General features: G+C 36.9%; 1 protein-coding gene across 1 annotated transcript in view; it reads right to left on the bottom strand.

The window, feature by feature from the left end:
* LOC128241046 (pre-mRNA-splicing factor CWC22 homolog) overlaps positions 1-11,538 on the bottom strand; it is a 34,902-nt gene extending 23,364 nt beyond the window's left edge. Inside the window, exons 1-9 of the mRNA XM_052958032.1 lie at positions 11,455-11,538; positions 6,221-7,552; positions 5,715-5,883; positions 5,408-5,538; positions 4,458-4,628; positions 3,501-3,629; positions 2,843-2,936; positions 1,790-1,918; positions 1,063-1,198 (exon numbers count right to left, since the gene is read on the bottom strand). Of these exons, the coding sequence (XP_052813992.1) occupies positions 1,063-1,198; positions 1,790-1,918; positions 2,843-2,936; positions 3,501-3,629; positions 4,458-4,628; positions 5,408-5,538; positions 5,715-5,883; positions 6,221-7,552; positions 11,455-11,462 (2,299 nt within the window). The 5' untranslated portion in view covers positions 11,463-11,538. The remainder of the gene's footprint in view (positions 1-1,062; positions 1,199-1,789; positions 1,919-2,842; positions 2,937-3,500; positions 3,630-4,457; positions 4,629-5,407; positions 5,539-5,714; positions 5,884-6,220; positions 7,553-11,454) is intronic.
* Between the last annotated feature and the right edge of the window lie 3,045 nt (positions 11,539-14,583).

The following is a 14,583-nucleotide window of genomic DNA, read 5'->3' as shown; positions in this document are numbered from 1 at the left end:
CAAGGTCATAATCAAATATGTCTGCATTTTACTTATCGAGAGTTCGGTCCGCTCAAGGGACCATGGTAGGCTGATTACTGGTCAAGGGTATGACCAGTGTCCTTGGGTTAAATAGGGGGACGAAACTTGACTGGTTGACCCGTCCAGCCAACCAACCAGTCTTTCAACCTTTCCCAAAAGTGGAGAATATCAGCTTGCCTAAGCTAGACTCGGGAAATGTCCTCTATGAGTCCAACAACACTATTTTTGAGTGCTTCACTAGTAGAAAACACATAGGGTCCAAATACTGCACTGGAGATATCCAAGATGTTCCTGGAAGATATCTGGATCTCCCATAAGGAAAGGCACCAGGTTCTGGTGGTAAATTTCACCCCCAAAGCCTGTAGGTTAACAGGTTTAAGGAGTCTTAGAAGCACCCGAACACCTTGTAAACCACCATTTGGGCGGGCCGTGCCCTCGAAGATGCAACTTACTTCTACTGAATGGTTTTCACCTTCCCAGAAAACGAGAGGAAAGCCTGCATATAATGCAGGTTAGCCCTCATTTTCCCGTTGTTGCCTTTTCAGATGGGGAACACCCAAGCGTAATGCGCAGCATTCCGGGGCGGGCCGTGCCCTAAATCTTCTGGGCGGGCCGTGCCCTCCATCTTCCAGCAGACTCCAGCTAGCCCATACTAATACAAGCCAACTCTAAAAGGGTTTCACTTCACATTTGGAAAACCTTTCCTTGGCAGGAGAGGCCAACACAGGTAATCCTTTCCTGATGTGTTGAAACCACTCTTGCAAGAATGGTTAAATCCTGGCATTCGGGTCCATGCCAGAAATTGTGTTGATTTTCTTGTAGTCCAAACCAGTGGTAGATCACTCTGGCTATCCTCAATTTCAGCCAGCCAGCCAGCTAGCGAATGGATCCAGGGCCAGCCAGCCAGCCGACAAGAAATCTTTTTAGAGACCTCACGACTTACAACTTTCACAAGACACTGAAATAAAATCAACAAAACTCAAGCACATCTACCCACAAGTGGGCAAATCATTGAGTTAGGCCGATTTACTCTTAAAATACCATTGATTCCCCTTGGTGAGACTTCGGTAAGCTTCTGTCCGCATTCCTTGAGAAATCCGACGGCGACCTCGACCGAATCGTCTGTGGGCGTATCCAGTAGCAACATTAGAACTTCCAGGGCGAGAACTTCATGGGCCTAGAGGAATATAGCAGGCCAATAAGCACAAAATATTTGAGCATTGTTTCAAGGCATAAATTTGACGCTGATGTTATTTTAAGAGCAGTATGGACTTGAAAGTTAACTACAACGATGATGTTAAAAACATTGTTAACTTAAAAAGAGTTATCTACTGTACAATCCCCCATATGGCCTTGTCCCCTTTGGAATATTCACAGCGGTTGTGCTTATAAATTGTTCAAAGTAATCTTTTTTTATTTATTCTCAAAGAATCAAGAATAAACCAATGTGACATACATGTACACATATAGATATAAATGCAAATAGAAAGGTATTAAATTGGTTTAAATTGCATTTTAAGATGATATCAATGCAGAAGTTGACTTACCTTTTGAAGAAAAGACAAAGCAAGATTTAAATCAAAACACACAGTTGCAAATCATATATTTCAGTGATATTAATAATAAATTTAATTTCATGTTTAAAATACATGCAAGGTACATTTGAAAATGGTAATTCTTTCAATAACACTAAAAATCTTTATTTACAAAAATGATAATTTACACCATTATATTTTGCTGCGAATAAAAGTAAGTCTATAATTCTTACCACTTGCTGGTTGACTAGGTGAGCTATAAAGCGTGTAGCAGAGAGGCAGATGCTCTTGTCATTCCTCTTGTAGCCTCGTCGGAACTGGACGATCAGACGTTTCAACACAAGCTCTCCATTCTGGGGAAACTGTGATAAAAAAAATGTTTATTAAACACGTTAGTACAATGACGCAGACAGCAGAGATTGATTATTTTCATCTGTATCGTTGCAAGATTTGGAAGATAAGTTGTTGGAAGATCAGAAGTTTCAATACCAGCTCTCCATTCTGGGAAAACTGTGGAAAAAATGTTTATTCAACGTGGCAATACAACTAGGCAGACAGCAGAGATTGATGACTTTCAATTGTATCTTTGCAAGATTTGGAAGACCAGATGTTTAAACACTAGGTCCCAATATCACAAAAATACTCAAGTCGAATCTCAATCTCAACTCATTTTTCCACAATTTAGTATAGTATTATTCAAAATCTTGCATTGTTTTATACTTTATGAAAACAGTTTTCTCATACAATTTGTTGATAGAAAGAAGAAACTTAATTCCAGAGCAAAAGATATGCTTGAGGAATTGTTAAAAAACATGAAATTGTACTCGAATACAATTTTGGCTGAAGAATATTACTCCTTTGGAATCTAGACCGAAGGTGTAAATCAACATATTATATGATAGAATACCTTTTCAAAGGTGTAAAATTATATGATATTTTTAATAATTTTTGATGCAATGTGGTAAAATGAATTGAGACTGAAATTGAGAGTTGACTTAAGTTTTTTCGTGATATTGGGGCCAGCTCTCTGTTTTTTATGCTATGAAACAGGACAAACAAGAGTATACAATTATTATGTACAAGAATTGTAAATAATTACAAGATGAACAGTAAGAATTTTTTAATCATTTTTGATAAGCATCAATTGAATTTCTCTGACACTTAAGAAGTGACTAATTCTTTTGCACTCGGACTATCACAAAATCTTTAACCAAGACCCAGGCACTAACAGTTGTTGTAATGATTTTAAGGTGCTCTTACCTCTAAGAAATTGCACAGTACATTACCTTGGTGTTTACAATGGCCACAAGAGCAGCATACACATGTGTAAATGTCACAGATGCAGCCTGGGCTTGGATAATAGATCGCGCCATTAGACCTCTGGAAAAAAATAATGATATGGTTTCAAAATGTGTTATTGTGTATGTTTCATTTTTCTCTCTTTTGGTGTAAAGAAACGATTTACATGCTACAATATATTTTAATTTAAAATTGACACACTGTTCTATAACCTAACTATATTGAAAGTGTATATCACTTTAAAAGCTGCTAAAACCTTTTCTTTCCCAGTGTTTTCCCCACCTTATTGTGAGTGGGGCCAGGTCCCTTAGTAAATTGTGGATTTACGATAGAATATTTCAAACAAGGAAACAAAGCAAAGGCACTTTATATGATACAGAACTTGAAAAATTCTAAGTTATTAGGGATGCATTTAAACATAACAGTACTAGTTGACTTGGTAAGAGTTGAGACAAAAAATAAAAGAAATCTCTCATCTCTTAACAAGTCTTTCATGAAAAAAGTATCGTTACTGGTGGGATTTGAAAGAAATATACTTATTGGGATAGTGAATTGGGTCGAATTTGAGGCCTATTGTAAGTAAATAAGAAACACTGCTGTCTTATGTCTTTCATCAATTATTGCTAGGTTAAGGTATAACTCTACCTTCCCCTGACGATGTTTTCCTGGAACAGCTCCCGTACGATATTCTCGATATTTCCCACGTTGACTTTGTTCACCAGACCGTTGATAGATTTCTTCAGAGCCTCCCACGAGATTCGCTGGAACTCCACACTGTAAAAATGGAAGGGTATTAAATGAAGTGAAACTTCCTAAAATAAAATTAATATACAGCGAATTAGACATTGATGCCAGTTAGAAGTGAAAAGGTCACTTGACCTTGACCTGTGACCCCAAAAATCAACAGGGGTCATTCACTGACCATGACTAATATGCATACCAAGTTTCAACATTCAACTAATCATTCTAAAGTTATTGAAGTGTGACTCAGATGCCACAGTCGCCCAAATTGTGTCTTCCATGCTTTGCAGGTGACACAGTGACAGTAAGAGCACTTCAAGGGCATTCCGCAGCTTGTCCAAATTAATAAGTTTACTAATGCAGATATTTCAAAGAATTTTTTCCAGAGCAATGAGACTTGCTGTATAGATGCCAAAATGAACAGGTGTACCAACTCTCTTAGCTTGCAAGGTCCATAGCCTGGGGTAAATAGGCCCCATCCATTTGCCTTGTTAAGGCCTCTTTACTCCACCATAAGCCAGATTATTGAACTCATGCATAGATCAGTAAACTTAGCCTGCATGGTGCGCTATCTGATGGTAAGGTATATAATCCCTGCCCTTCTCTCTATTTAGGTCATAACTCTTAGGATTTTGATTTAAAAAAAAATCCATTTAATGATGATAACAGAATTTTCCATCAACATAACCCAGTCACGAAATTGAGAGTTTTATGAATAAGCCCAAAAACTGTATATATTCATATAAATGTATGATTTGTTGAACAAGCCCAAATGTATAAAAATATTACAAATCCAAAAATGTTTTAGAAGCCTAGCTGATTCAGGCTTGCAGGTTTGTGCTAATTTGGATCACTGCATACCTAGACTTGTCGGTAATTTTAGCCTGCATTGCACGTAGCCTGGCGGGGGGGATGTAGGCTCCTCCCGTTCTCCCTGTAAAGGCTTCTGCTCCCCCATCAGCTGGCTTTGCCTTCTTGGGAGCTGGGGACTGGGCTGCTTCTGATGTTGTGTCCTTTGTGGGTGTGGCTTTCCTGAAGGAGACAATAAGTTTATGCTAAAATTCATGAAAACTGCATTAATTTCATGTAAGTACAGAATGATACAACTGTACAACATAATTACTAACAGTGATTTTTCTTTGACATCCATTGCGTTCTATCCAACTTACAAAAATTTCAAGTACAAAGTATCTTATGCATTTTCTTATGTCATCCTCAAAGGGTAAATTTAGTTTTTAAAAGAACATGTACAAAAACAAGAGGCCCATGAGTGCCTATTTTTGTCACTTTCTGTACCAAGATCATAAGACATATGTAAGTCAATGAAGTATGGCAATTCTAGAAATTTCAAACCAGTCATGAATGGGCAAATCCTGCTGATCAGAGGCAGGAGTCAAGCTCTCATGGATATCTAACTACTTTAAAAGTTTGGTAAACCACCCCCATACCTCTTGCTTGGACAGGCAAAACAACCGCCATACCTCTTGCTTGGACAGGCAAAACAACCGCCATACCTCTTGCTTGGACAGGCAAAACAACCGCCATACCTCTTGCTTGGACAGGCAAAACCCACCCCCATACCTCTTGCTTGGACAGGCAAAACAACCCCATACCTCTTGCTTCGACAGGCAAAACAACCGCCATACCTCTTGCTTGGACAGGCAAAACAACCCCATACCTCTTGCTTGGACAGGCAAAACAACCGCCATACCTCTTGCTTGGACAGGCAAAACCCACCCCCCATTTCCTCTTGCTTGGACAGGCAAAACAACCCCATACCTCTTGCTTGGACAGGCAAAACAACCCCATACCTCTTGCTTGGACGGTCGTCATTTTTCTTTGCAGCATCCTGCTTTTCTCTCAACAACTTTTCTGCCTTTTGTTTGGCCATCAGATATTTCTCGTCCTCCATTCCAGCTAGCGGATTCTGGCCCTCTGGCTTCTGTGAGAAGAAAGAAAATTATAAGAAGAAGATAAGGGACACTTAAACACCAGCAATGGATGGACAAGTAAACATATACATTAAAGATGAAACATGGACAAATATTTGTCAAGTTAAACTTGTTTTCTTTACCAAGAGCCTGATAAATTACCCTCATAAATTATGCATTTACTTACTTTGACTGTGCTCCTTAGAGTAGCTTCCCATCCCTCTCCTTGTCTTGCCTCTTCATCACTGTCTGTTAGTTCCCCGCTTTCTGGCTCGCTCTCAAACTGAGCCAGGTCGTGTTTACGACCCACTGAGACATCAGAGGAACGAGATCTGTTGGGATCTGATCTACCAGATCTGGAAAAGGGGAAAATGGAATGATTTTAAGTACTTGACAAATCAAAATATGTATCCCACAAAGTTACCGAGACAAGGCTAGATCCCAGTGGTGAAAATTCTGTTTGTTGCTTCCGTACTGGAGGTTCAAGTTTTTGAAAAACCCTTCTATAATATTTATTATGTGTAAGTAATTAAAAAAAAACACATATATTATCATTAAACTTATTTATCTTTAGTATAAAGCATTAAAAAAAACACACCTCATATTAAAACAGTTAACACATACATTTCTTTGAAGGCGGGGTCAGGTAACCCAAAGCAGAAGTTGTTTTTTTAAACCTTACTACCAACTAACCTGTCAAGTGGACTAGGAGATCTGGAATATGACTTTTGCTTTGACTTCTTTGATTTCTTAGAACTGACTCGCTCAGGGCTGGGAGACGCGGAGGAATCCCGAACTTCCTTCTTTGATTTCTTCTTCCCCTTTTTTTTACCCTCTTTTGACTTTTTCTTGGGGGTTTCATCCTCTGATTCTGATGTCTCATGCGGTCGTTTATCTTTCTTTGATTTCTTTGGCAACTCTGTTGTTGGACTAAGAATGTCCATCGTCTCTGGCTCAGGAATATCAAACTCACTGGAATGTTCACAAAGAAATTTCTTACTTCTTTCAAAACTACTCTCCAAATCCTCTTCCTCAGTCTTTTTACTCTTCTTTTTACCCTTCTTCTTCGATGGAGGTCTTACTTCATTAGCCATCGGGTCTTCATCACGAAGTTCCTTTTCCAATGACAACTGACTTCTTCGATCTGACTCTTTTGAATGCTTCGATCGAGATTTTCTTGAGACATTATTCTCAGGAGAATTTGAGTGTGAGCCACGCTTTTCACTTCGAGTATGTGACCTCTTACCAGTGGACTCTGGTGATCTTGACCTTGAAAGGTCAGCATCTCGCTTTTTCCTACTTCCGCTTCTGTCAACTAAATCACCCCGCCTGTCGTCACCCGAGTTTCTAGACCTACTAAGATCCCTATCCTGATATGATTCACTCCGTTTAGGGGACATTGAAGCTCTTCGCCTTCGACCTTCAGATCTGTCAAGGTCACTTCTTTTGGCTGCCCTTTCAGGCGACCTTGATCCTAACTGTCTCTGGCCCCTCCCATCCCTATCCCTATTCCCTCCTCTATCATCACTCGATCTGTCCTGATTATCACTCCTGTACCCCTGCCTGTTGGAATTCCCATTGCCTCGTTTTCTTGGAGACGGAGCATTCTGCCGACCCTGCCTGCTATTTCTACCTCTTACAGGATATGTCCTCTCATCTCGAACGACAAGACCACCTTCATCTCTTGGAGGAGGCGGATCTCTTGGAGGAGGCGGGGAATTTCTCCTCTGTCTATCATCTCCCTGCCTGTCTCGCCTCCCTGTACTTGCGCCTCGATTTCTTCCATTCCTATCTCCACCTTTATCCCGCTGATCTATATATCTAATGCCTGTGTTCTCATCCTCTCTTTCTCTACCTCGTTCCACCTTCGACACAACAGACTTTGCAGGGACATCGTCACTAGCACTGGAGTCTGACTGAGAGTCATGCCTTTTTCTGCCAGTTCTTTCAGCTGACACAGGCTTTCTTCTACGATGGTCATCATCGCTACTATCAGAATCATCTGAAGATGAGTCATGCCTTCTTCTACAAAGTAAGACAAAAATTGTTACCATCATCATTTCATAATTTTAATGGAGAATTATTTGTAAACAAGGTCATGAAGTGTGTACAATAAATAAAACATGTTCATATCATTTCATTTAAAGTATTGCTGGGGTCGAAAAAAGGTTTTGTTTTTGCACTAATTTCTCACTCAATAATATGGCAGAGATACATTATTTGCTTAACATGTTTAAAATGCTAAACATAATTACTCTGACAGGGAGGGATGTGCCAAGTTTCAATACAATTTAAAGAACGTTTAACAGTTAAACCAAAATATTTGCACAACTATGTAGACACCAAGGAAATGGCAATAATCTGACTCATCACATTGATGAGGTTATGTTGTTGCAGACAAGTGAACCTCTGGCAATGTCAGAGAGGCCGATTTGGGTCTCCATTATCAAGTCAGTAGATTGGGTTCAAAAGCGGTAGAATTTTTAAATCCCTTCCATTTTCAGTCAAAAACAATGATTGATACAATGTAAACAAAAACTTGATGGTTGTGACTATTTCTAGATTTTGGAAAATACACATAAAATATGTCATGGTTCAGGGTCTTGTCAAATGTTGGTGTTTTTGATTGTGAAACAGAACTGGGTTCGAATTTAGACTCGCATACTCGCAAAATGCGAGCGATATTTGCAAATTGCAAGTGAATTTTATTCAACCTCGCAAAAATCTGCGAGTGGCTTTTTCTAGACCACAAAATGTTAAAAGGAAAGTAGAATAAACATGAACCTAACTCCGCTACTTGTTTACACTACCAGTTTAAAGAAGACAGTACAGAGTCACGCTCTAGTAAGTTTTCAAAAATAGAACAATTACGGGAAAGGCAGAGTTTTATCTGGAATCTTTCCGGGTTGCTCCGAATGCTCCCAATACAAAGTGAATACAAATTACGTAATCACCTAGCTCGATCTTTGGCTAAATTTAGCACTTTTGTCCACTATATGTAAACCCCATCAACCTTTTAATATACTGTATCCGCCCAACTGTCAAAAAGAATAGACTTTGATATATTTTATAGTCCAAAGCATCCATGCTACATTTACTGTTGCTTTTATTTATTTCAAATTTATAATGTTATTGTTTTTTATACTTATAGACTTAATGAAATCTGTAGCGTGCTCGCCCAATGGGTATTACCTGATGGCGAGGGTAAATAAGCTCATCAACAAGTTCCAGTAGTCGAGTCACTCAAGATTGATACTGTTTATATTCATAATATGTCTTAGGTGTAAATATTTACTTTAATTAGACAATATTATAAGGGAATAAAACAAATAATTAAATTGCAAGTTGATTTTTCATTTTGCGAGTTGCCTCAAAAAGCACTCGCAAAATTTTGCGAGTGCTCTTCAAAGTTAAATTCGAACCCTGCAGAAGGAATATTATGTAGAGCTGCTGATAATTCAATCAGACTGCCATACAGGTAAAGAGCAAACGACTGCAAAATTGTGTATGTTAATTTTTGCGCCAAAATGTCGTAAAATTGTATACATTGATTGAAGATAAATAAAACTTTGGAAATGTTATTTCTATGCAATAATGTTTTGATCAAAGTATTTAAAATTAATATAATATTTTGCACTTAAATATTACATTTGATGTGTTTTAACAGAAAACAGTTATTTTAAAAGGAAAGCAGTGGGAAGTAAGTATCTAGAAAATTTGATTCAAAATTTCATCCTATAAGTGACTCCGATGGGCTTGCAATCTAAACTTTGGACAGTTTGTAACTTTCCATTTCCTTTATTTCTTCAACATTATTCATTCAATATGTTATTGGTCTGCAATCTAAGTCATGTGTCTAACATCTAGATCAACACTGAGGTTAAACAGCTATCGCCGAAAACTAATATTAAGAAAAATTAAATTGTACAAAAATATTTTTTTTTTTTTAAATCATTGGTTCAACCTAGCTGCAATAATGAGCGATCAGGAATACTTTTTTTCTAATTTTGACATTTCTTATGTATCCCTGTAACGCTACAACCCTACCATTTAACGCCGAGCGAAAGAATATAAAGTAATATTATGCATCAATGTTGAATAATAATTACAAAATTGTTCAATATAAGCCCGGCAGTGATCTAAACTGGATTGAATTTGTCATTAGAGTCGTTATTTTCACATAAATATATTCTGGGTCACAAATACTGTTTCAGGGATAATGCTATGCCAGATTTTCAATGAGAGAATTGCTCCCATTTGTCCAAAATTTGTGAGAGAATTTTAATGTCAGTGAGATTTTTATAAAACATGGATAACAGTGATAAAACAATGCATAACAATATATGGCATAATGCATGAATATCAATATATTTACAAATTTACAATACATAGATATAGAGATATAATATATACACTTGTTTGAAGGAAACACTTTCTAACAGTTCAGACAACATGAACATTCATACTCATCATACTTGAGCGAAAAATAGGATTTAACCATTTTGCTGAAAGGTGCTTGACTTTTTTTGGGAGATGAAGGCTTTCCATTGTTGTTTTCATCTGAAGTTGTTAAATTATTTTGATCCTGATGCTTTATTTCAAGGAATGCAAACAACGTTTTCTGATTTGACATTGTGACGCTTCCGATATTGTAGACGCCTTAAAATGCAGTGTTTACCAGCATAAACAAAATTATTCCGGGTCACAAAAATGCTTGAAAACAAGTGCGTGGACAATATTGATCAAAACATTCGATAACACAAATGCATTCAAATTAGGTGAGACAATTCGTCAGTAATTCAAAGAATATAAACAAGAGGCCATCGGCGACTACGATGCTTTATTTTGTTAAACAAATAAAGGGGAAAAAGGCACAAAATACACAAACTGCGATCAAGTAAAAAATATCTCGCATTTATGCGATTTGGATGCGATTTCAGCGATTTTTATGGGAGAAATCGCGGAAATCGCCTACTAGAATTATCCCTGCTTGTGTGTGATGATGCAATGCAATCACATGACCATGATGACGTCGATGGATTCTATTTATAGCATCGGATTCACATTGTTCATTTAGTTGAATCCAATTGCAGTAAGGCTGTAAATACCTTTTGATAAGTAAAAACTATTTATTCCAAATTTGTTATTAATTATTTATTAATTATTCGAAATAGAAAAAATAACAGCAAAATAAACACTAGGTCACATGGGTATTTTCTGAAAATCTTGGTATCACGTGATTAAATTTGAACACAACTATGACCTAGATAAGGAATGCTTGTAATAGGATTTATTAAAATGCTAAATCAACTATCTTTAAAGCGTTTTTTGGTTTTGAAAATGAGTTGGTGAACTACATTTTACTTCATTAACCTAAGGATACAGCTATTTTGTTTGTACAATGCATACAAGTGAAATAACAGCGTGACATAAAAATGTCACGAATTCTGGTAGGGTTTGGATACGGCGTTCTCTTCAGCGAACACATCCAAAAAGGTAATATATAACGTGTTCGCTGAAGTTCTTTAGCTAAAGTGTTTTATGATATTTGAACATGTTTTTGGCATGATAACATAAATAAATATGTGTTTAATAGTCGGTAATAATATTTTCATAGAAATCTGAATTATAACAGTTATAACAGAGATAATTTCAAAATTGTGGACGAGAGGATTCTCTGCTCAAGGACCGTTCGCTACTTTTTGCTGGGATGGTGGACGTCACGATTCTGCCTTAGTAAAATAAAAATCGTCAAAAGACTCGTTGACGGCCATTTAGGTGGACTATGGTTCAACCATGCTATAAACCAAAGCCATACGAAGGTACAACGCATGTCAGATTTAACCACGAAATCGCCAATTATCTAGATAATTAGAGTGACCTTAAAGGTTGGTTATACAGCTAAGGTTTGTTTCTGACATAAATACCTCGGCATGGCTTATTCAATCGAATATCCGCGTGAAAATTTACTCTTCGCCGATATTCGTTTAACAAAATGGCGACGAACGGTGTGATTGATTAACTGTTAAACCAGGAGTCAGTCAAAACGGTCGTACTAAAATCTAAAAATAAATTATGTCAAAGACAAACTCAACTTTAAAAGACCTTTCCCATGTAAAGTACAAAAGAAAAATCCTAACTTTTGCCTAAAATAAAGAACATGTATCAATCAACTTTGAATTGGTTTGGACGAGCCGAATCACCCCAAAAAACTTAATAATCCAAAACAAAAAAATCCAGGCTTTAATGGTTCGAAAACCACACCTGGATCCATTATGAAGGGGAACACATACTTATAAGAAATCAGTTCGCCATTTTCCATCAAATTTACAAATCATGATTTAATGTATTTGACATGGTTGCTTTTTGAGGGCATAGTCCGACGGTGTTATCTTAATTGTTCCAAGTAGGAGCGTTGTCCAGAGGAAGCATATTATTTGACTGCAATCATCACTACAGTATACCTATTAAACAATATATGTAAGTCAGTTACTTTCGTATAAGCGCATTTTTTATCATTTGGTTCCAACAAATATAGTCAAGCCATGGGCTATACGCCTGACCTTGTTACACGACATGATGTTAACCATACACTCGTATTAATAACCTTCAATGTTGAACAAAAACCGTTCATAGTTAAGGTCAAGCACGTTCGGAGACACGTATATGTCTTTTTTTGTAACTCAACAAGGCAAGTATTAGTTTTGCCAACATTTAAGTCTTGCGATATCGGCGGCCGGTCAGCTTAATCTTATACAGACACAAATTAAATTAATTGGCATCAAATCATGATAAAACTTGACGCCGTGACAGTCAGTATTTCGGTCAAGTTTAATTGTTTTCATCTCTGCCCCTTGTTCAAAAACCATTAACAACCGAACTGACTCAGACTCAGCCACGTGATTTTTTTAAATATGGCACACCAGTCCTTTATATTTTCTATGAAAAAAAATCAATATGCCCCTCCAAAATACAGATTTATCTTGCAAAACACTCCCTGCAGTACTTTGATTAAAAAGTATAATCTTTTCACTGCTCTTCATCATTACTAAAACTCGGGTCACCGTTCATCCGACCATAAACTTGTTCAGTTCACGTTAATAACTGTTTCAACTAATAGTTTTGTATTTGTGTGTACATTTATTTGATGAATTTAAGTTCCTTCACAATAACCCTTCTTTTTGTTCTAAAGAAGTGCTTTCTAACCGATTGTTTTCTACCGTACATCTGCCAAAAACGTCAAATGTGTGTAAAATGGATTAAACTACATAAACTAAAATGAATTGGCATCTCCGTTGTAGAATGAATACATACAGCCATATATGTTTGAAAACGTACAGTTTAATTCAGTTGGAACTGACTTATTTTATAAAAAAGTGTATTGTACGGTGAACGAAGGTCCCGGGTTCTGGTAATAGCCCTCCATATAACGTTTATTCATAAATGATTTTATAAAAAATAAACTTCTTATCCATTATGCCAATTTAAGTATACTTGTCTCTAACACTTTAAAAATGTATCTAGTACCCATAATGCCTGTGAAAAAAATATTATAGCGTTCGTACTAGAATTAGCCTTCTGCTCGCGTCTTATGAGGTTGGCTCTGGCTATGTAGATATTTTTATAAGGGTCCGATATATTCCAGAGACTTACCCTGAGATAGGTTAAAGTTGTTATTATCATTTTGGTATGTTGTGTTTAGGTGAAACATACTATTCCTCAGAATTTTGTTCCTTTGATCAATACAATAATGACCCAATAGGCACGGGCCTAGCAGTCACAACCAATAGCAATGTAAATGAGCTTGTTTGGAGACCTAAGGACCAACTACCTTCTGTCAATCAACGTCACAGTACTTTAACTTTAGCATACATTTAAAGAAAGTTAGGGTTGCCACTTATAACGCAGATAACGCTTTAGTTTACATAATGTTTATTCACGCGACATAATTCCAAATTACAGTCAGACGATCTGATCTTGTTTAGTTTAGCCTTTTATAAAGCAGGAAATGAGCAACACTATACATACAATGTCTGTTTAGGAACTGTTTAAAAATGCACCAGAAAAGTAACATATCTCCAAAATGGTTCTTTATCAACAAGATACTGTGTGATTCCTTTATACAAATACACCCATACGACATCCCCGATGTGTAAGGACGCAGCGACACTGGCTGAGGAACACGACCAATGTACAGCATCGTAATGGTCAGATGCAGTCAGGCTCATGTTGAATTTCATTATCCGAAACAACACTTCATGACCTTCAGTTGTACACATTTGTGTTGTGAATGAATACAGCCCAGTCTTTAGACATACGAATTTGCCCGTTTGATTGTTGTACGCATTGCCTTCGTTTAATATCACATGCGGGAAAAACAATTCTGTTGAGTTCCTCTGTAAGTGTCCATATGCGTTAAATGCAATATAATTACCTGTAAAAAGAACATTGTTAATCGCGTAAAAAAGTTTCCAACGTCGAAATTCAATAAATTTATTATCGTTTTGATGTTGTGTAAACATACACTTCCACATTGGCTTTATAACCTTTTAGATCATAAACAAATATAGTTAATGCTATTAATAAATTATAAATGGAAAACAACGTTTGTTAACGTTTGTTAACGGCAGTAGAATTCGACCAAGGTACATGTATATTCTGATCTACATGTAATAGTAGTAGTAGTAGTAGTAGTAGCAGCAGCAGCAGCAGCAGCAGCAGCAGCAGTAGCAGTAGCAGTGTGTAAACTCATGGTTTGATTAAATCATAAACTGTTCATACAGCTACATAATTATGCATTTAACATTAAGCTCCATGCTGTTGATTTTATCTACAATTGACATCTGCATTCGAAATAACTCTCACAATCTTCAATTTGGCTATTTATTTATGCGTGTCGTTTTTTGCGTTTTTATTGATTGACAAACGCTTGAATTTATCTTTTGAACCAGATGAATAGATACATGCACATCAGTGTGTGTATATTACGTGCTAAATAACGTCATAAATGTTACGTCGGAAGACAATAATTTGATTCGAATGATGACTTAAAACAA

This window comes from Mya arenaria, chromosome 7, assembly GCF_026914265.1.
Source record: "Mya arenaria isolate MELC-2E11 chromosome 7, ASM2691426v1".
Taxonomy (NCBI): domain Eukaryota; kingdom Metazoa; phylum Mollusca; class Bivalvia; order Myida; family Myidae; genus Mya; species Mya arenaria.
The sequence above is the reverse complement of the archived record's forward strand: the minus strand, read 5'-3'. Positions and strand labels throughout refer to the sequence as shown.